The following is a 22,967-nucleotide window of genomic DNA, read 5'->3' on the forward strand; positions in this document are numbered from 1 at the left end:
TGGTCACGTTTCCCTCCTGGTGCTACCACTTCTCATTTCCTTGCTGCATTTTCATCTTGTTGGCCAGTTTCTTCTTTCAGTTGTTTATCTTACAGAATGTCACATGGGTTTATCACGGGGAGACAAGGGGGCAACACAGCCACACGATTAGCAGTCTCTTGGAGGACTGAGTCAGCAATGCAGTGACCCATCATGACGGGTTTTGGAAACATTGACGTGCTGGGCACTGATCATGGTGTGCGTGGTATTTACATGGTGGTCATGGACAGGGGAGCTAGCGGTGAAGTTCGTACTTGGAGCAGTTCTTCACAGTAATATGTCGTGGTAACAGAAACTTGAACCGTGTTTTTGGGGCACTGCTGTTCTTCAACTCAACTGTGGCACCTGAAATTAGCGCCTCTCATAATTGTGCAAAATGAGGACTCCTATTCTTGGCATGCTCAGAAGTTATTCCTTGGGGCAGAGACACACCAAGCCCTCAACTTTTGTCCCTTGTCCCTTGTCTGATCCAAAAGGCCACCTTTCCTATTTGTAGTTCCCAGATGTTACCTTGAGGGCATGCCAGGTGTGCAGGGGGAACTGTGCAGGGCTCAGTGTTCATTAAGTCATCCGACAACTATGTGCTCCGTATCCGTCTGTGCTGGGCACCGTGCTAGGCTCTGGCATGTTTGCTGGCAACTGAAAGTGCCTTAAATTGTTCTCATTTTTGGTTTTTGGCAGCTGACTTCCCAGCATATTTTCCAAACCACCACTTACACCATTTTCACAAGGTTTTAAAGTGACTTCTTCCTCGCACAAGTTTTTACTGTCTTGAAGTCACTTTAAAACACATGCTGTCAGAGCATCAGGTTCCTGAGATTGGGATATGGTCTGCATCTTGGCATGTCAGATGGGACAGTCCCTTTTCTAAATACAACAACCAACTAATGGACACAGTCTAAACTTGCATAGTTGCTGGTTAATTATTCAGAGCATGTTTCATCAAAGCCAGTCTCATTTCTCAGCATCTTCTTTCTTCAGTGTTTTTAATTCACCTGGGGATTATGGCTACTCTAAAGAGTGTGTTAGGGTTTATTTAGAATCAAATGTCTCTCCCTGGAGCATTAAATTCCACTGAAAAACTGCTTCAACCGGAAGAGAGGTGTGGCCAGAGGGAGAGGTTCATGATTTTAGAGCTTTAAAATTTTTTTAAAAATTCTTCTGAGATTCTTTGCCATTAAATACATTAAATAGTTTTGGCAAATAATGTATTTGCTTAAGAAATCCAGAGCACTCTTTTTTTTTTTTTTTTATAAAACAGCTCTCTGACTCCTAGTGGTGATGGGAACCAAACGCTTATTGAGCTCAAAGTGTGCCAGGAGCTTTTCCATATCATCATACTTAATCCTCATAATAGCCTTATAGGATAGGAACCATTTATCTGCATTTATTCAGTTGAGGGACCTGAGGCCTCGGCAGGAATTTAAGATGCCCAAGACTTAACATCTGTTAAGTGTTAGGGTTGAATTTTGCGTTTTGAGTTTGTCTGATTCCAGAGTGCTTATAGTTTTCTGTATAGAAATGCTTGTAAATGCCTGGCATACTGACCACCGCTCATGTATCCTGATCCCATTACAGACATCACCAATTGATAACCCATTTATTCTCCCTGCCTTACTCTATGCTGCTGCCCATAAAGATAATGAGTGATGCTCAGAATGGAAAACCCTTATCACCCCTTAAATGTTTGAGAATGTCTGGACTTAGGGAGACACTCATACAGCTGCTGGTGGGCAGCATTTTCCCTGTGCTCACTGTTTCTATATTTGGGATTCTAAGAGAGAGCTAAAGTATTCCCTGTGGAATAGGCACAGACAGGAAGAAAAACAATTATGAATTTAAATCCTGTCTTGGTTTGGGTTTTCCTAAAAGCAGACCCTCACACCAAGGACTTGGGCAAAAGGAGGTGATTCAGGACTTCTTCCAAGAGAGTGCATGAGGAAAGGGAGGCCACGTGGAGCAAGGGCCAACACAAGGTGCCTTCTTCAGCAGAATACTGCTGTGGGCAACTGGGGTCCACCCTAGATCTCTGGGAGGCCGTGTGGGACATGCCTCAGAGGCAGGAAACTGGGCTATTTATCCACCATATCCACTCCCCTACTGGTGGACAGCTGCTCACACACACCCCTCCCTCCCCCAGAATGAAATCTTCTACACAGCTCAGTTGCCTCTGTGCTGATCAGCCTCCCTTGGTGCTAGGGAAAACCCTCAGGCCGAGAAGCAGGCAGGTGAGCGCTGCAGCAGGCAAGTTTTGAGTGGACCCGTCCCTCACCAGGGATACTCACATGGGTGCCATGGAGGCCTGGAGCGGGGGTATCGCCAGGGCCCCTTCCAGCTGACATCTGGTGGGTGGTTTTCCCACATGCTGGGCTGAAAGTTGAGCTGGTCCCATTCCTCTCCCTTAGAGAGTCCCCCAGATTCTTTATATTCTGAACGCCTAATGTCATGGGATGGATGGACCCCAAATGGCCTATCTCTGTGGCCAGGCTGCATTCTTAGTGGTTACAGCCCAGCCGTGCAGATTTGAAATTTATGGTGGTGGTTGATTCCATCAAAGACAACACAGAGTGCTGTGTGTAGCTCCTAATAAATTCCTTGTTATCTTTTACAACCATCTCCAGCAAGCATTGTTCCTCTTGACACAGTGGGGCCATGTCAGCCGGAGAGAATGTCATCCCAGACAACCATGAATTGAAGACCAAAGAGTGTTGGGGCCAAAATAACTAGCTTTGAAATGGAGCCAAACCGTCTTTCAGCAGTGGAAGGGGCAGATCCAAGGCAGGGCGATCTCAGATGACCTTGGCACCGATGAGACCCTTAGCTTTGGGAGGCCCTCAAAGTCGCAGGTAGCAAAAATCTCTGCGCCCAAAGCTTGGAGTAAGAAGAAGCCATGGTGGTGACAGGGTAATGATGTATTTGTGGTAATAGGCGCTAATTAACCCGGACGGCTGATTTTAATCATTGCTGTCATCTGCTGAAATCAGCAAGCTGACAGAGTGGTTCAGTTTCATCTTTTCCAGTAGGTGGATACGCAAAAACTATTCTTTCCCCCTTCTCACTCTCCTATTTTAGCTTAAGAAAAACCAGCCTAAAATGAGAATGGAGAGTACATTTTCAAGAACCCCCTTACAGTTTCCCTTGAGTTGACTTGGTACCTTCTTTTGTGTGTGGGTTTATCTCACTGGATCACATGAACCAGGGAGAGATAATTCCACATTTCCTGTTTGACAATTTTTTTTTTTTAATGGAGCTCCCAGGATAAACTTCTTTGGATCCTCCAGTAGAGCCTCCAATATGGGGGAAGGGTCAGCGTATACTTAGAACTAATGTATTGGTAGCTCTGTGTTAAATTCTGACGAGATCCATGAAGAGGTGGTACTCGATTTCACAGTCTCATGGTAGGAGCTGTATGTGCATTAGATTTATAGAATTATGCAATGGGTGCTTTGCCTCTTGGAGTGAAGCAAGGTCATGTGGAAACATCTGGAGCAATTCCTGGATGCTTGGTCTTCCCACAGGATTAGGCAATAGTGCTGGTCCTAATATGCCCCCAGGCAGTGGACAGAATGGTATCATTTATAGAGGGCATCCTGGCATTTGCCTGGCGGCCCGTGGGCTCATGTGCCTTTTCCTATAGGAATGGGTGGAGGCAAAGGACAGACCTGAAGCTTCACATCCCGTGGGGGTCCATCTGGAGGTCCCAGGGCCCAGATCATGTCCTGGAAATCTCAGTCTGTGACCCAACATGTTGAGTGTAAATGACCTGCCGCTGTTGGTGTTCGGAGTTTGTCATTTTTAAGGCGTTTCCACTATGGAAGAGGTATGAAATTATTTCGGACTCCAGGGTCTGATGATGGAATATGTGGCACATACTAATGAATCCTTTGCCAGGCATCACCCTGGCCCAGCCCCACTGTTACCCCCAGGGCCTGAGCTCTTCTGAGCAGTCAAGTTGGAATCCTCTGAACTTCCCAGATCCTTAAGCCACAGAGTCTGGCATTCACTTCTCTGATTGTTTCATGGTTGTGCATTTTGAGTCATCAGCATCTTTCCTTGTAGGAGCCATGTCTATACATCCTTCATGGTCTTCCAGGGAGCTGTGTGGAGTTGTGCCTCTCCACCCTTTGTCCTTCCAGGCTCTCCTCCTTATGCCACATCACCCTTGTCGGGTACCTGCCATGGCCCAACCCAGTTTGGCAGCAAAAGGAGCCAAGAGAAGTATATGAAATGTTCCTTTCCTCAAAGAGCTTCTGGAGCGGATGGAGAAACGAGGCATTCACATGTGAGAAAAACAGAAGATCTGACATTCTAGAATTAAATGTGGGCAAGAGCAGCCTGGAAGTGGGAGGGCAAAGAAACGGGGCTTGGGGGCAGAGAGGGAAGGTGTCACAGACAAGGAGGGGTGCAGGCTGACTGCCGCTCCGAGTGTGGAGCAGATGTGGATGACGGGTAAGAACATGCTGCTTGATAAGCCAGGGGCCTCACCGTCCTCTGCTCACGGCCAGGTCCGGTGTGCATGCTCTGTGTCTGCCAGACGGCCCGGTGAGAGACAGTAGGGAGGATGGGGACTGTGGTGCGGGCCAGGGAGCTTACCTTGTCCAAAGGGGAGTAGATGCTCTCCTAGGTATTCGCATGGCAGGAACTCAGGCCCATTCTGCCAGGTCTTCCAGTTTTTCAACAGAAGCTGGAAATCTGGCTTTCTCTGTGACATTGGGGAACTTTTATAAGACTGTCCGAGCTAAACTCAATGCATCTGTGCTGCTCTCCAGCTAGACTGGAGCTCTGGCCTCTGCCATCACAGTGTGCTCCTTCTGCAGGGTGACAGAGCCTGGGAGTCTGGTATCCCCCCATTTCCAACTGGAACCAGAGTCCACTTGCCTTTGTGTGGCCACCCCTGGTGCCCCGAGGGTTTCCAAACAGGTCATGGCATCCTGACTTCATCCTCAGTGCAAGGGGAAAGAGGGCTCCCCTGTGGAGAAGCTGCCTTTCCCATACTCAATGGACTGCTTGCTCTCTTGTTGGACAGGGATCTCAGGAAGCCGGCAGTGGGGTGGGGTGGGCATGGTTTTGGGGACAAAAGCAGTGAATCCAAGTGTTGTGGTCTGTCATTCCTTAGCAACAAACTCAGCAGCTTGCCTCCCAGTTTAATAAATCTAGACCTTTGTGGCTCGTGCAACAAGCGTGATGACAAGTAATAATAGCTCATAAGAAAAAGGAAGATTTTCTTTCTTCTTCTTTTTTTTTTTTTTGGTCATTCCTGATTCATGCCTCTAGCATGGGAAATCCAGGCAAGGGTGGCCACAGATGTTCTGTGGAGCTGGAAGGCATGAACCCAGGGGTGGTACTGCATGAGCTGGGAGGTCCGAGGGGGTCCATCTAGGAGGAGGAGGCTCCATGGGGAGCGCCCTGGGCTCCTTAGATGTCCCAGGCTTCTCGAGGGCATGTGGTGGTCAGGAGCCTGGATTCTGGAGCCAGACTGCCTGGGTTCAGATGACTGCTGTCCTGCCTCCTAGCTCTGTGACCTTGAGTAAGTTACTTAAACTCTTTGTGCCATAGTGTATTCATATTTAGATGCAAATAATAATAGTAATAATAACAGTGATGATGCTGGTACCTCCCATACACGATTGTGAGAATTAAAGCTGCTGTATGTGAACCACTCAGAAGACTCTCTGGGGGTTTGCAAGAAGTGTTTGCTATTATTACTTTTGTTACTATACCTATACCACATACAGAAGAAAGATGCACCTGCCCTTGCCCGTAAGTAGTAAATGCTTTGACTCCCTGGGTGGGGGAGTCAGGAGGGTGGAGAGGTCCTTTCTGTAGGGAGAAGGTGGGTTTGAGCTCTAGATATCTTGAACCTACGTGTTCCCAGGCCCATCCAAGGGCACCGTGCTTCCTTCTCACCGACACTTTGGGCCACATAGGGAGGACAGAGAAGAAAACCCAGCAGGCTAGACACTCTTCTCTCACAACAACAGTCCAAACCTGGCTGGCCATCGTTCTGTTTTCAGCCAGGGTACAGGCCCAGTGGGACAACAGCAGGGCACCCAGCCACAGTCACCCCCCAAAGAAAGCAGAGTCCGGATCTGCACTAATACTGGACTCACCGAGCACTTAAAATGTGGCTTGTCTGACTAAGACACGCTGTGTGTGTAAAATATACAATGGCCTCTGAAGGCTTAGTACAGAAAAAAAGAGTGTAAAATAGTTCACTAATAACTTTTATCCACACAATGGAATATTATTCAGCAATTAAAAGCAAGGAAGGCCTGATGCGGCATGTTATGCCATGGCTGAGCCTTGAACACATTTATGTGAAGTCGAAGAAGCCGGTCACCAAAGACCACATACTGTATAATTCCATTTATATGGAACGTCCAGAATAGGGAGATCCACAGACACAGAATATATGTGATGATGGCCTCGGGTTAGGCCTGGGGGTAATGGAGAGTGACCACTGATGGGTGAAGGATGTCTTTCCGGGGTGCTGAAAGTATTCTAAAATTACATCACGGTGATGGTTGCACAGCTCTGTAAACATACTAGAAATCATTTAATTGTACGCTTTACATGGGTGAATTTTATGACAGGTAAGGTATGTCTCAAAAAAAGGTGGTAAAATAGTTTTTATACTTACTACATGGTGAAATGATAATATTTTCGATGTATCAGGTTAAATAAAATACATTAAAATTAATGTCACCAGTTGCGCTATACTTTTTAAATGTGTCTGGGAGAAAATGCGAAATTGCCTACGTGGCTCATGGTATATTTCTGTTGGACCACACTGCACTGCACATTCTCGAAGGAACTTCCTGGTTCCAAAATTATATTCTTCCACGAAACAATCCCCAGGTTTGGACTTCTGGTGACTCATCTGGTACCATGGCTAAAACCCAACTTGAAAAAAAGTTCATTTGGGCCTTTTTTTAAAACCATTTGCAAGAATAGGTTTTTGGAGAAAAATCCTGGAAGGAGGCACAGAGTCACATAAGGTGAGCCTGAGCACTGAGACCGTCACTTTCTCCTGTCCCCATCAGCCACCAGAGCCATCTGTAACTGTGGACAGGGCTGTTTTAAAAAATTTACAGTCTCAGCCTGAACAACGGTTTCCTCAATCGATCCTCCTCTTGGAAAGTTGACTCCGGGGCCATCGCTGCCCAGAGGAACAGGCAGTAAATCCCTGGTTGGCAATATGGCTTCACAGGAGCCGGTGCCTGGCTTCCTTATATCCTTATGGCCCAGCCGGAGACCATGGGAGTGTCTTTCATTCCCCCAAAGGCTCAGTGTCAAAACACAAACATTGGCCCCCAGTCTTATCTACAAGGAGGGCTGAAGATGATCTCTGGAAGTGTCTTTTGGCTTTAGTCCCCCCAGTAGCTGTTATTCACCAGATGCTGGTTGTCCATTACCTTAATGGGCCATCACTTACTCAATGATGAGCCTATACCCCTCCCTTAGGCCTTTTTTTTGGTACTCCGCCCACACTGCCTCTATCTGCCTGAGGGCTTCCTCTGGCTGCTGGATCCTGCTGGGCCCAACAGAGGCCACTCTGCTGCCTTTTGCTGGGTGCTGTAGGGAAATGCACACTCCCAAGCTTTGTGGGGATACCTGACTCCTGCAAGAACAGGGAAGTATCGGCATGCATTAAAAAAAAAAAAAAGCCCCTGGGCGTGGCTTGTATTTCCCCTGTGAGGGGGATCTTTTCCTTTTGCTCCTTCAGCCAACCCCTGGAAGGCTGGCAGAATCTCTGAGCCCTTGTCACCTTCTGCATTCTTCAGCACCTGCTCTTGTGTAGGTCCCTGTTGGGAATGTTATCCCTAAACTCCTTTACCTCTCTTTCAATCTTTTTTCATTTAAACAGTCAGTGAAAGTGTTCATTGTCTTGGGGAGGCCCAGCTGCTGGAGGCTGGTACCCCTGTCCCACCTGTTCCTGCCCCTGTCATCCCACGGCTCCGGATGAGCTGCTTTCTGCACCATGAGCTCTTGCCCATTTCGGCATTTGGGCAAGGGCATGCGGAAGCGAGGGCTTTCTGTAAAAACCTGTTTTGCCATTTCTCCAGGGAGCAAGGCAAAAGCAAACCTTCTTTAGTTCCTGGGCTTCTTTTGACATAACTGTGGTCACAGAGACATAGTCATAGAAACAGTAATGATGAGGAAGATAGAAGAGTGAACACTTTTCCTATAGCTTTTCCACTGAGTGTGAGCTTTCCAGAGATCCCCACAGAAGAATAAGCAGACACAGAGCTTGCACAGGGGAATAAAGCGCAAGAGACAGAAAATTCGACCAAGGCCACTGTCCGCAGAAATCCACAGAGTGGTTTCCGGGACACAAGGCAAATCATGTCAAGGCCCTATCTCATCCTGGCAATAATGCAACAAAAGAGCACGCCATGTCAACAATTTCCATTTTAATATTAGCGCAGCAATAGGGCCCGCATCATGATTAAATTAGAGTCAGGTACGTTTTCTTGTAACAGTGATATCCAGAGGAGGGATTGAAAATGGAGCTGCTCAAAGATAATCTGCCTTTGGATCTCCCAGGAGAGGACACTCTGCGGATGTGGCTTCGCTGCTGAGGGAAGGCCTCCCCAGCCTTTGGATGAGAGGATATGTCAGACAGTGGCTCCAGTAGAGGGAAACAAGTGTGTAGTCAGCCAGGCAGCAAGGCCCTGGGATGTCCTGCCTCCAACGCCCGGACGTCTCAGGAGCACAGGCTCTGGGGTTGGTTCTGGAACGGACGGCTTCCACCTGCTGGACACCGCCAGAACATTCTCTTCTCCGTGATGGGTGTTTGCAGTGCACTTGGCCGCCATGTCAGTACCAGCCAAGGTGCTGTGATCACCCAGTGGCCAGAGCCCTACCCCGTCTGGAGGGGTTCCTCATCTACATGGGTCCTGACCACGTTGACGTTATCTTTCTTTTTCTCACTCCCAGATACTATAAGGGGGATGGTACTGATATTCATGTACCTCTGGTACCTTCTTTAACATTATTTCCCCTCCAACATTTTATATGAAAATATTCAACCACTGAGCAACATGGAAAGAACACTCAGATCCTCACCACCTAGACTCCACCATTAACTTTTTAGTGTAGTCACAACATTTTTATTTTATTTTTTTGCCATGGCGAAATCTCTTCATGATTTTCCCATCATATGTTCCTTAAAACAAAACAAAACAAAATAGCCCTATCCCTCCCATGTCTCAGATGGAAACGTGGATGGGAATATAATGCAAAAGGGCATCTTAGTGAAACTGAGGCAAGAATCCAGGTGTTCCGAATTGAGGGCAGGTCAAGGGAAAGGCAGGGTTCCTAGAGTGGGAGCTAGAAGGTGGGGGTACCAGGCCAGGCTCTGCTGCTAAAAAGCCTGCATCCCTAAGGAGATCACCTTCATCCTGACAGAACAGTCCTCATGCTGACCTTGGACTAAGTGCTCCCTGTAGTCTAGTTCAAGGCAGGGACTGGACAGGGACCTTTGGCAGATTAATGGCCTAGATTCTGAGCTGTTGGTTTCTCATTTGGGAAGTGGGGATAACAACACCCACTTCACAAAGCTGTTGTAAGATGAAGTGAGGTATTGAGATGCTATGAAAATGCCCCCAAATGATGTCTGGCCAGGGTCGCCCCTATTATGAATACAGATACACATTTACCTTTGTATGGTGTCCAACACATGGTGCTCACAGAGGGTCCACTTATTATATTGCTGAAGGTACATCTGAATTCTATTTAGAAACAGTAGTAGTAACAAGAGCAGTAGTTCTTGTAGAGTTAAGTAAACCTGAACCAAAGACAAAAAGAACCAAGAGAAAAAAATTTCTCAGTTCACACCCTGAACATCTCTTGCATGCATCTGTGGAAAGAGCTGTTACGTTCGCCTCTGTGGATGAGAATTTTCTGGTTTATTGCTTCTCATAAAAGATTGAAGTGACGAGAGCACTGTCCCCTGCGGCCCTTTGGAGAAGGCCTGGGGGCATCATCGCTGTATAGGACATGATTATTGGAGCTCTGCCATCCTGTGGGGCGATGCCTCTGCCATGGATGGACACACTCCCCTCACTCAGTGACTTCCTGCTTATCATCTGGCAGTAGCAAAAGCTCACGCTTGTCATTGGAGGGGATGGGGTCAACTCGAGTCACAGATGCAGGGTGTTCCTAACTAAACACCAAGTCAGGGTGCCCCTGGAAGCAGGAGATGGTGGGGAAAGGCTCTCTGTAGCACTTCCGGAGCCTCCAACCCCTCCTGAGGCTCGTCACGTGCTGCTGGCTCCTCGGAAATTAGATGCGCTTTTCATGGCTTCACAGAACTCTTCTGAGGCGAGGAATCCCCTTGGAGAGGTAGAAATTTATTCTGGGGACTCCTCATCCTTATCTAGCCTCCTGTCTGCTGCTGTTTGGGGCTGAGAGGCATTATCGCCGACTGTGAGGCTCTCATGATGGACGATGAGGGGGAAGAAGTGGGAGCGTGCCAGGTGCCACCACTTATTCCATGATGGTTTGACCTGATGGGTAATGGAGCCCTGAGAAGGGGGGCAGTACTTTGCGATGAGATTTCATTGCTTTATATTAGGAAGCTTTGTGTCTAGGGAGGCTCAGCTCTGGAACAGTTCACGTATGTAGGGCAGCTTCCAGAAAGAAGTTTGTGCTGTGGTAAGATCACGTAGAAAGTTGCACAGCTATGTTTCAGACCAGAGTGTGATATTTCTCATGACGGTACTCATTATCTTCTTAACAAAAGGCTTGATATGATATATCAGTCATGGCACTTCATGCTGTCAGAAATAAAAAATTCAAAATGCCTAACACACTGGGGGATTTTTTTCGGAGGGTGTATCTGCAGGTAGGCCTATCAGTGGACCAGTGATGTCTTTAGGGACCCACTTTTTCCCTCTCACATTTCTTCCCTTCCTTATGTGAGCTTCATCCCAAGACCAGTTTCTCTCCTTGTGGCAAAACGGTGGTAGAGGTTCTAGGAGTTGCTTCTTCATGCAGAAGGAGAGAGAGCTCTTTCTGGAGAGTGTGAGACCTTCATTCCCAGAAAGCTGCCAGCATACCTCCCCTCAATGTCTCATTGACCTAAATAGGGCCACTTGCCACTCCTGAACCAATCTTTTTGATTGTGGGCCCATCCCTGGAGATGAGGTGAGGTCAAGCTACTCCTTCTCCATAACTTGCTACTGCTACCCAGTGGGCAAAGAGTGGAAGAGGTCTTGAGAAAAGGACCACAATGTCCATGAGGGGCATTTACTAACCCCACCCACTGTGTCTGTGACCCCTCTGCCCTTCCAGTGCCCACTCATTCTTCTGCCATGAAGCAACTAGGACATGATTCCAGGAGTGATGGGCGTGCTCCTCTGTTCCCAGAGTCCCTCACTCCATCACTGCTTCTCAGCTTGTGTGCATATGTGTGTCCTTTTGTTGACCTCCAGTCTCTTGTTTCCTACTTCCTTCACTTTTAGAAACACTGGAAGAGGCCTTTTCTTTTTTCTTTCTGGCACCCTGTCAAAGGGCTTCCTGACCTTGGCTGGTGGTGGCTGTGATGGACGGGGTTTCTCTCAGCATTTGAAATGTCAGGGCCTCACGTTGGGAGAGCGCCTGGGCTGGAGGGAAGAGCTCCGACAGGTGTGCGTGGAGCAAACTGCACCAAGTGTGACCAGGAGCCACGTGGCAGGTCCTAAATACTGAACCTTGAATGTTGTTTTCAGCGAGTGTTTTCAGGGGGAAGTTACTGGCAGTCTGCTTTTGTCAGGACTCTAGAAAATTAACAAAGCCTGATTCTTTAGGCAAACCCCAAATCCATAGAAGTACCCTTGGCAGGCTTCACTGGGGATCAGGGCCAGGGAGGTGTTGCTCTCTGGCTGGAAGGTGAGAAGCAAACCTGCCCATTGCTCAGGTAGCAGGTGGTGGCCTGGAAGGTCCTGTGTGCATCCTGTCCTAGTCTGGCCATTCACGTATTTTCTCCCCATCTCCCCTGTCCTGATGCTGGATCTCGGACTTGGGACTGAAACCTGAGATGGAACGAACGGATCCTATCTTTCTTTCCACTCAACCTTGTTTCTCTCCGATGGCTGGCTTTGGTTTCCAACTTGGAAAGGGGCAAGCAGTGGGCCAATGAGTAGGAAAAAGTGAGAAGAACCAAGTGGCTTTGTGCTTAAATGAAAACTGCACTGGCCATCCTCTCTTTGGTCCTGTCCTTCTCATTGTGAGGCATCAAGAGAATATTTTTGTTCTGGCCTCAAGTTCCCTGGTGAGAGAAGAGAGAAGGAAAGGAAAACATTATTGGAAAATCTACATGTCCATGGCTCTGGACCAATCACATCTTCCCACTTGCTTCAAGAGGCATTCTTTCCAAGATGAAGCCAAGGTTACCTTTCGTAGCTGACATCATTTGGTGTCTCAACCTTTCTCGGGTTCTAGCCGCAGCTGCGGTGGGTAGTTCAGTGTGAATTCAGACTCTTGTTGCAGTGGCCCTCAAGCATGGCTCAGGGTCTTTCCCAGTAGGTGGGAGCTGGCTTGGCCCACTCAAAAGTGCAGCCAAGAATTTGCAGGGGTTCATGCTTCTGGGACAACCTTCAGCTAACAGGCCATGGGAACCAAAACCCTCTTCCTTCAGGTAGGCATCCTGGATGCATCTGTGGGCTTCTAGTGGGTTTGTGCCCTAGTTTCCAGCAGAAGCAACCTCCATAGTGTGTCCTTATATATCTGGTGTCCATTTCCTTACCTTGCTTTCCACTCTCCCTCCCTCCCTCCTACATGGAATCCCCTTCAGAGGAAACTACTTGCACCCAAGTCTTTATCTCAGACTTAGCATTTGGAGAACCCAAACCGGGACACCTCCCAACATGGTAGATACTGCACTGCCATCTAAAGCATTACTGTAGTGTCTCAGCAACATTTGAAGCTTTTGTTTGTTTGCCTGGGCCAACCTCTGGCCATTATCTGGCCCTGGCTGACAGGGTATTTTGGGGGGGTGGGTTGTGCAGACTCTCTCTCTCTACCATCAGTGGCCAGCCTTCATCCCTTGCAGCCTGTACTTGAACCCCTTATCCCCCAAAGCCATCTCAATCCCCATACAATTTCCTGGTGCTCTCATATCTTTATTAGTTTGGTTCATAGAAACCATCGGGAGGCTGTGTTCATGGTAGGATGAAAGACATTTATGAAGAGAAAAGGAAGAGCTCTCTGAGAGTGCACCCCATGGACACGGTGAGGATGAAGGCCAGGGAAGTTTTGGGGACTGGTGTGTGATACAGATGTGGAAGTTCTAATATTTTCTTCCTACCCTTCAGTGAGTCATACAGCCCATCTTGGAGTGCGTGACTCTGAAGGATCGGGACAGAGGTACCATGGGACTCTGTCAGCCTTTGGTCCGATGACTCTACCCTGGATTTAAAACAATCCAAGCTCAAGGGACTTTAGAGGTCGGATCATTCATGCCCTTGAATTTTCAGATGCAGCAACTGAGATGAAGTGACTTAGCTTCTCCAACAGCCCAGAGCTAGTTAAGTACCGGCATAGAATCTCAACTCACCAAATGCCCAACATGGTGAATTCCTATGACCACAAGCCCTTGGGTCCCTGGAACAGACCCACTTGCTTTATTCAGTGGGCCAATAAAAGAAGATGAAGCAATTTTGAAAAGAGAAAACTCTGAAACCAGGCTGCTGGGGCCAGATCTTTCAAGCCTTTCAGAGGACTCTGAAGACAGATCTGGGGAAGCAGACATGGCAGGAAGTGTGCTCCAGGAGCCCACACAGCACTGTGGGGGCCAAAGCACCATCGCTGGCCGCGGCTTATGTGGTGCTCAGTGAGGCGCCTTCTGGTCTCTGGGGATGTTGAGGGGTCCCTGCATTTTCGACTTCAGAGGTGGAGAGACCAAGCTGGGAACCGTACTGGGAACTGGGCAGGCACGCAGTGACATCTGTGAACAAGTTAGGAGTAAAATAGTGCACATGAGTCAGCTGTTTAATCGCAGCATCTCATGCAGTGTGAGTCTGAGGTGGGCCCCAGATTCTGCATTTCTAGCAAGCTCCCAGGCGATGCTCACATGGCTGGTTCCAGGACCACTTTGAGGAGCAAGCATGTAATGGGAACGGTTTTGTCCAGGAACCTGGAAATCCTAAATTTCTGGTCCAGGTTTGCCACTAAAATTCTCGGCCTGTCATTGAAACATAATCCCCCGATCAAAGGGCATGACTCCTGAGGGATGATACAGAATCCACCCCCCCCCCCACCGACCCCGATCTTCCCTGGGGATTCCTGGATTACTCCCAGTCCCACCCAGATGGTGGCTTGAGTGAAACTCAGCCACACTGTGGCTCTCCAGCATTGCCTGAGTTCCAGGCTGGGCAGACACAGGGAGGAGGAAAACCAAGCAGGCTGGGTACCCCTGGAGATTACAGGTGGGTTGGAGGGTGGGGAGGAGCAATAAGGACAGATTATGATTCTGTCTGTGATATATGATCTGAAGGAGGAGTAGCTCCCTTTCTGGGAGCTTGTGGTGAGAGAGGTCCTGGAAGGTCCGGGAGGGCTGCCTGGAGGAAGGGCTTCCCTCTGGAAACAACGAGGGACTCAGAGTCTCACAACCAGGCCTGCCTTATTTGGCCATGGCACAGTCTGTATGTGGGGCCTGTTTGGACTCCTGGCTTATGCCTTTGGGTGGGTGCCTTGGGCAGGCCCTTGTCCCCAGGGCCACTCTTGTAGGAGCTCTGCCACTCTCTGTGGGCCTGGGGTGGGTATGTGAGCTGGGCTCGGGGTGAGGAGGGAAGGGAAGGTGCAGCAGGGGTGGGGACTTTGCAGGGGAATAGAGACATAGCTGGGCCTTCCTTTGCCCCTCCTATGGGTTGGTTTGCCTAGGGACTGGTAATGGAACTGGTCTTTCTGATGAAGAACACGACTGAACACCACAGCATGGTCTGAAGCCCCAGCAGGCTGCTGTGTGCTCCCTGCCCTCCCTTTCTCCATCAGAAGCCCTGGCTTTCCTGCACCCCCTCAGTCCAGCAGTGGCAGGCAGGGACCAGTTCCCTCTGCCCTGCAGGTTTCCTGTGTATGTGATGCTGGGATGACTCCCCCTTGGGCCGTGGGAGCAGCAGCTCAGGCTCCAGTGTGCCCCTTGCGGCTTCGGGGTCTCCCTGGCTTGAGATCTGCATTTCTATCCAGCCCCCAGGAGGTGCCCATGCTGTAGCTAACCGACCACTCTGCAGGAGATCTCCAGAGGACAGGGCATCAGCGGCAGTGCCCGCCTCTGGGGCAGGTGGTTCACGGTTACTCCTCCCCACTGAGTGAAAGGGAGGCCTTGTGGAGGGACCAAAAGACTTCAGCTTTCCACGGGGTTTTCCTCGAGGAGAGGTATTTTGCCTCAGTGCTGGGAGGTTTAAATTCAGTGTGAAAGCTGCAGCTTGTGAATGCCATGCGTGGTTGGAGTGCAGGAGAGGGGAGAACTTGACCCAGCACACTGGGTTCTCAGGGTCCCCCACCCACCGGACTGTGGGTGTAAGCAGCTAGAGAGAGGAGAAGTTTAAACAGAGCGTGTGGCCTTCCCGTCGCAGCGAGGTCTCTGGATCTGACTTTTTCTGTCTTTCTGGAAGCTCTGAGGCAATGGAGAAGAACCAGTGCACAGCCCGTTCAGCCTCTGGCTTCTTCCTCTCCTGGTGGTTTTGGAGAGCTCGCAACTTCTCCACAGTTTGTGTTCTTTTCCAAGGACCAAGAACAGTGCAGAGACACACTCTTCTTTCAGCTGGGAAGTCCATGTGAAAATCCACGTGCAGAAAGCCAGCGCCCCCATTGCTCCCTCTTCACCCTCGGAGGGTGAGAACCACTGGGCTCACCCTCAAGGGACTCTAGGAGTGGGGTCAGGAAGGGGGCCATGTGGAGGGTGCCACTGGGGCCCGGCAGATCTCGCCCCTGCTCATCGAGTCTGCAGAAGGCGGTCTGCTGGCTGCAGGCTTATGCAAACCTGACCTCCAACCCCGGGGTGAAGACCCGGGGTGCAGAGAGTGGAGACAGCTGTGTAAACTGCCGGGTGGGGTATTTATAGCCATGGTGAGGAGCGCTGAGCCAGCCTAGAGAGCCGGAGCCAGTCACTGTGGCCACTGGCTCCGTCTCTTGTTCTCTGTTAACTGAGTTTTCTGGACATTGTTTCTTCAGTGTTGAATTAGGCATCCCAGACTCAGTTTCCTCATCTGCAAATGGGGGGCTGTTTCCCTGATCCCCTGGGCATTTCAGAGTGGTGGCTCTCTCCATCCAGTGTTCAAGAAGAAATGCAGTATTCCAGTTTTCAGGGAGGGGAGAGTTAACATGACCTCTCAAAGTGAGCGTTGCTGACCCCTTGAGACCGTGTCCCCTGGGCTCCTGGAGCTTTGGAACAAGGTGGGCTTTGGAGTCAGATCTGGGCTCGAGTCCCGGGTTGGTCGCTTAGCCCCATCAGCAGCAGCAGTGAGGCTCTGGAAACGCCGTGGGGAGCATGGGGGGCGTGGTGCATAGGCAGGGGGCACGCAGGCCGGTCGTCATGCTGCAGCAGCACCCCCCGCCCCATCTGCTGCCTGCCTGTGTGTCTGCGGGAGTCCCCTCCTCAGAGAGCAGAAAGCCTCACCTCCCCGAGGGCCCTGGGGCCAGGATTTGGGAAGGACGGAAGCCCTGTGGGTCAAGGGTACACATAGGAGAAAGCGTGTTAATTTTCGGGAGAAGGCTGGGATTTGAGGCACCCAAGGAAATCCATTCTTGGTGTCAGAAAACTTTGGATTCTCCAAGCCCCAGTCCCAGGGAGGAAGAAGGGGTGGGGGAAGAGAGAGCGAGGGAGTGAGAGAGAGAGAAAGGCAGAGGGGGGGTGGTAAGAGCAGGAGAGGGTGAGCACACAGCTCTGTAATGGAAACTTGGCATGCAGCCTCTACTTCTTTTCTTCCTTAGTGCATGTGGTTTGAGTCTCGGGTTGAGAACGTCTTCCCCTTTCAGCAGGCACCCGGCATGATCTCCATGGCCCACTCCTGTCCCCCACTTCTCAGAGCCTGCAGTTATGCACCCTGCCTCCGCCGGTGACACATGACATGTGAGCCTCCTGCCTCCCTCCTCATGCGCCCCCTCCCCCTGGACTAATTAGGCCAACATGCAACTTCCAGGGCCTGGCAGATGAGGAGCCAAGAATGCGGTGGACAGGTGCCAAGTGTTTTTGTTGACATTGCTCAAGTGCAGCTTTGTGGAGCAGCCTCTGCTGGAGCAGAGAAGTCCAAGGAAGTCTGAGATGAGTGAAGGGAGAGCAGGGAGAAACCCAAGTGGGTGCCTCTTCCAATCCCCTCTGCTCCTCCTCCTAAATCCAACAAGAGAGCCCTCCAAGTCGTAACCCATGGGACCGGCTTAGTCTGTAAGAAGGCCACGCTGAGCAGAGCGCCATGCATTCAGTGGGGTTTTTGGAACCGTTTTCTCTTCTGTTTGTGGTGGCTTCATGCGGTATATGCCTCACCACAGTTCCTGATTGTTTCTGAGGAAACGAACTTCCTGGAAGTAGGTTTAGGGAAAACTGTCTTCGCCCCTAAACTGTTAAAAGGTTCGGCTGCATTGTTGATCTGCCTCTCTGTAGCTGAATAATGCAACCAGATGGACTGCATCCTCCCCAGTGATCTACCATGAATGTGGCCATTGGGTCACCAGACCTGGGTTCAGATCCCCGTTCTGCCCCTCTCATTGCTTGCCGTGTGACCTTGGGTGAGTCTTTGAACCTCTTCATGCTTTGGTTTCCTTATTTGCAAATGGAGCTAATAGTTCAAAATAAGACTGCTGTTAAAATGAAACATGGATGGAATTGAAAGTTCTTCGCACGTAATAGACACTCAATGAATGGGAGCCATATAGCTATTAAATGGTAGTTGGTGTGGTTGGCTATGGATTGGCTCTGATTTTAGGCATATCTCTTCTACCCTGATTTATTTACTCCAGAGGTAGGTCGATCCAGCACCAACTGCCCCTGCCTACCTCACCAGGATTTTGTGAGGACAAATTGAATGGGGTATAATATTGTTTACACTTGGTTCTCAATGGGGAAGGAAGTGAATGCAGTACTTGCTGTCATCACTCTGATTTTCTCGGACTCTGGTCTCTGCATTAGTAGTTCAGTGGTTAGTGGTCAACTATATTTTTGTTGAGATAAAAATTTGTAGGTTTTGGAATCCAGAGGTGCTGCCTTAATAGTCTCTAATGCCTGAAGATGTTGAATCATTATGTAAAAAAAAAATCCTCTAATTTTCTGCTACAATAGCTGGCTTTATGTTTACATCTCCTAATTGGTATCAGCTTTTCTTTCAGAATTACAGAACCATGGAAACTTGGCCTGAGAAAGAACTTTGGAAGTCATTGGAAGGGACACTTGCTTCTTTGCAAATCTTTGGAGTCTTCCTAAACATTCAGATTGCAGTACCACAAAGCACTTTTCTCTGACCCCGATTATGAGAACAGCAGGGTAGCCAATCTGTTGGTCCATAGCGCGACTCTACCTTTGGATCTTACGCAGGCCGGGAAATGCCTTTGGTGCCCCGCCTGTATCTCTTCGTTCTTGCCTCTGGCGCCGTTTAAATTTTAGCACCTGCATCTTACTGTCTAAGGCCTTTTCCTGGGCGCTAGAGCCCACCTGGGACACCCATATGCCAGGTGAGAGGTGCCAGGGAATTCATGGCCCCTGGGAATAGCCTTCAACCAGTGGCAGACCAGGAATAGGTGGATACATACTTAAGCTTGCTTACTCCTGAGTGTCTGAGATACCTGTCCACCCTGACCCCCAGAGCTTTCCAGGGAGGCCAAGCTCTAGTTGACTCATTTTGGTGACTGGCTTGAAGTGTACCATCTCTTGGCTGGTTCGCCTTCCCCATCCCATGTTCCTGTTCCCCTACAGGTGCTTCCTGGGATCACCCCCACCCCCAATAGGAAACACCTGTGTTCAAATCCTCATTTCCGGGGCTGCTGTGGAAACCCAGCCTGAGACAAATGGGTTGTCTTTCTCCACACTTTTGTAGATCGTTTGTGACAATGCGGTGCTATACTCACATTTCAGGGCTGCTTGTTGGATTTTCAGGCCAGTGACCTTATTGTTTCTTCATGAGTTTTTGAGATTTTTTTTCTCCGCTTGTCACCGTTCTTAATCCTAAGAATTAACCGTTGAGGTTAACCAGACGACACAAATGCCTTGCTTTCACCTTGAATTATCTCTGGTACTGTTCTCTTAGTTATGACTAAACTGATGTATGTGGCCACCATGTAGGCGTTTGCATTTCAGAATCTAAACTGATTGTTTATCCTAGTTAGGCTCCACGTTTCTACATTTGTGTGTGTGTGTGTGAGAGAAAGAGAGAGAGAGAGAGGGAGATGCCTAAAATAGCTCTTCTGGTTAATATGTGTTAGTTGTAATGAGATACCTTGATAATTTTATATCTGATGGCAGATTCTGTTTGACTGAGGAAGACCTCAGTGCATGAGCTGCTGCAGTTACATGTGTCCTGTGGCTTAGGTGAGATTCCCACAAGCACTGTGATTTCCAGAAACTTCCATGAGTCTTATGTTGTCCATACCCAAAGTGGGAATAGTTATTTCAGTACTTACTTACTGAGCACCTCCTCTGAGCCAGGAGTGATTCGGTGTTAGAGAGACAATAGTGGACAAAGTGGACAACATCCCTGCTCCCTCTTTCTTTCCCAAACAGTGTTGTGAGGTTCAAATTCAACAATGAAGTTGGAATCATTTGGGAAACTAAAATCACCATGGAAATAGAGGAATGGGTATGATGACCTTCAGCTCTTCATTGCCTATTTCAGAACACCACACTGATGTGGCTGGATGGGGTGCACCCTCTGGCCTTTCGTGAAGACCACTCAGCCCATGAATTAGACCCTTATCTTGTACTTAGATCCATTTTCTGCCCACAGCAAGTCTGGACACTCAAGAAGTGTCCCTTGCCTCATGCCACATCTTTCTTTAGTGCTAAGCTACCAGAAAGACCATCTTTGCTTGCTGTTTCCACCTCCCGGTGGCCCTCTGATGTCCAGCTCTGTTGTTTCTTGGTCTTTGTCTTACTTAATTTGTTTATAGTGGTCAAGGACATTGGCTGCTCCTGAAATTCCCTTTTGCTGACCTTGCCTTATGCCATTTCCCGTCCTCTTTCCCTTCCTTTTATGACCCACTGCTGAATTCTTTTAGTCTACTTGCTCTCTGAAGGAATGTTGAGTTCCCCACGATATCTTCTCTTCTCTTTAGTTCCCTCCACCCTTCTGGAAGACCCCATGCATCATGTCTCATACTCTTCCCTATTTGCTTATGACCCTCCTGATGCTCTCTGTAGCTTAGCTCACTCCCCTGAGGTGTCTCCACCCACATGCACACAGGTGGCTTACCTCCCTTTCTTTGCTCCACAGACACTTCAAGCTCAACAAGTCCTTAATGGAACATGCTCCATTCTCCCCTCCAATGTGCCCTCATCTTTGTTTTTCCTCCTGGCACATTGGTCCCTACAGTCATCTCAGCTGGAGACCTCAGCACTGTTAACCTGCTCATCCCGTAATGCATTCAAGTGGTTCAGTGTTTTCACATTTGTGCTTTCATCTCTTGTTTATGGAAGTCTTGTTATGTGGCATTCACTGGCCCAGACTCTAGGGATGTTGACATGGTGTCCTAGCTTGGGCAACCCTCCAGAAGCAGCCCCTGAGAAAGTGTTCAGTTGCGGGAGTTTTATTTGGGAGGAGTAGATGCTGGTGGGCTAGAGACAGTCATGCTGATTTCATGGACCTAATTGTGCCCATCTCTTCCCAAATCCATGTTTAGTGAGGTCACGTGGGTCATGCTGAAATTGGCCATGATGAGAATATTTACTCTATGGAAATTGGCCAGTGGCTCCAAACCAGGACTTTTCCCCCCAGAGAGTTGGTTGTTAAACATTTATCAGCATGTTACTGGGAGTGAGGAATTAAGGCAGGGAAGGACAGCAGTTCATAAATTGTGCTTTATCAGGAGAGTTACACTGTAGATAGCTGGAGCATAATCCCAGGGGAGAAAATTCTGTAATCCAGTTTAGAATACTCACCTCAACAGTCATCCTGCTGGAGTGGGTAAGGTAGTAATACACCAGTCCCTACTAGTCAGTGGCTGAGGGTGGTCTCTGTTGGACCCAGCAGGATCCAGCAGCCAGAGGAAGCCCTCAGGCAGTCAGGGGCAGCGTGGATGGAGTATAATGATAAGGCCCAAGGTGGGAGGGATAGGCTCATCATTGAGCAAATGGTGGCTGTTGAAGGCACTAGACATCCAGCATTGGGATAGGCCAAAACCCAGCTATTAGTGATGTGTGGCTGTGATCTTATTCTCCCCAGACCTCGACTTCATGGACCTCCTAGGAGAAGACCGACAGTGGACAGTGGGGAGGAAGTTAATGCAGGTGAATGACACTCTGACTTCAGAAGATGCAGGACTCCGAAGCAGTAAGAACTGCACCGAACCAGGTAACAGTCACAGCTGCGCTGTGGGCAGTGGCTGCCATTTTGTCGGGTTATGGCTGAGGAAGAGCTGGACGCCATGCTTTCCCTTTGAGTTCTAACCCAGAGAGCTCTCAGGGACATTTAGGGCAGGTGTCTAAGAAACTGAAAGGTGACATTCCCAGGAGATTCTACCTCTGTATTCTTTTTCTAGGGCATGGGTGAAAAGGTAAGTCAGTCAGTGATCCTCCTGATTCCGTGCTGATATCAAATGTGGAGGCTGGTGCTCTCAAGTGGGAAACTGAGTTGGGAGCAGGATGGGTGAGGATGTTCTCTGGCCATCTTTGCTTTAATCCCTGGAATCCTCTCTGGCTGGTTTTTAAGCAAGAGCCTTGTTTCTGTCATAGTAAAGACACAGGGGTTGAACCATATCCTTAGCTGTGTTGTTGGTCTTCTTGGAAGAAATGAATATTCATTTATCAGCTGTCATATTTGATATCTGTTGTGTCTTTCCTCAGAAAGACCTGGAACGTTTTATCTCCAATGTATTGAACTTGAAAGGAAAGCAAACACAAAGGGAATGAAGGAGACTTGGAATTGTCAGAACTCAGCTCACCAGATCTCAGGAAAGGCGAGCACCCTCTGGATGGATGAGGGCCTTGCTAGTTTAGACCAGGGGTCAGCAAGCTTGTCTCACAAATGGCCAGACAGGAAATATTTTAGCCTTTGCAGGACATATGCCATATCTATAGTTTTTGTTTTTTTAAAACATCGTTTTTGTTTTTGTTTTTTTAAAGATTTTATTTGACAGAGAGAGAGAGAGAGACAGCGAGAGAGGGAACACAAGCAGGGGGAGTGGGAGAGTGAGAAGCAGGCTTCCTGCAGAGTAGGGAGCCCGATGTGGGGCTCGATCCCAGGACCCTGGGATCATGACCTGAGCTGAAGGCAGACACTTAATGACTGAGCCACCCAGGTGCCCCTAAAACATCGTTTTATAACCCTTTACACATTTAAAAACCATTCTTAACTCACAGACTGTACAGAACAGGCACTGGGAGGTATTAGGCCTGTGGCTCTACTTTGCCAACCCCTACTTGGGCTGTTTGGCTCTCTGGGACCTCCCTTCCCTGCGTGATGGGAACTTGGGTCCCATGCATGCCCCCTCTGAGGGGTCAGAAGCTCAACCATGTGTTGATCCCACATCCAAAGGCCAGTCTCATTTTTAGTGTCATGCTGGAAAGATATAAAGTCTTCATTGCAGCCCCAAGAACCTTAGACCTTTGAGAACAGAGGGTGCTCTGTGAAGCTGTACTTCTACCTTTTTTGGGGAAAAGGTGAGTAGAGGTGTCCTTCACCACCATACTGAGAATTTTAATAGTCCGTTCCCAAGCAGAGCTGGAAAGAATTAATAGATTACCAGCAACCCCCCACCCCAAACCCACAACAACCCACAATGCTACATAATCTATATTCCTCAAG

The 22,967-nt window shown here is 48.9% G+C and overlaps 1 protein-coding gene across 1 annotated transcript in view; it reads left to right on the forward strand.

The window, feature by feature from the left end:
* The window catches only part of LOC145723652 (uncharacterized), a 60,611-nt gene extending 37,836 nt beyond the window's left edge, over window positions 1–22,775 (forward strand). Inside the window, exon 2 of the mRNA XM_081831985.1 lies at window positions 21,387–22,775. Coding sequence (XP_081688111.1) covers window positions 21,387–21,610 — 224 coding nt within the window. The 3' untranslated portion in view covers window positions 21,611–22,775. The remainder of the gene's footprint in view (window positions 1–21,386) is intronic.
* Window positions 22,776–22,967: the final 192 nt, after the last annotated feature.

This window comes from Leptonychotes weddellii, chromosome 10, assembly GCF_054177405.1.
Source record: "Leptonychotes weddellii isolate Sample4059 chromosome 10, ASM5417740v2, whole genome shotgun sequence".
NCBI lineage: Eukaryota > Metazoa > Chordata > Mammalia > Carnivora > Phocidae > Leptonychotes > Leptonychotes weddellii.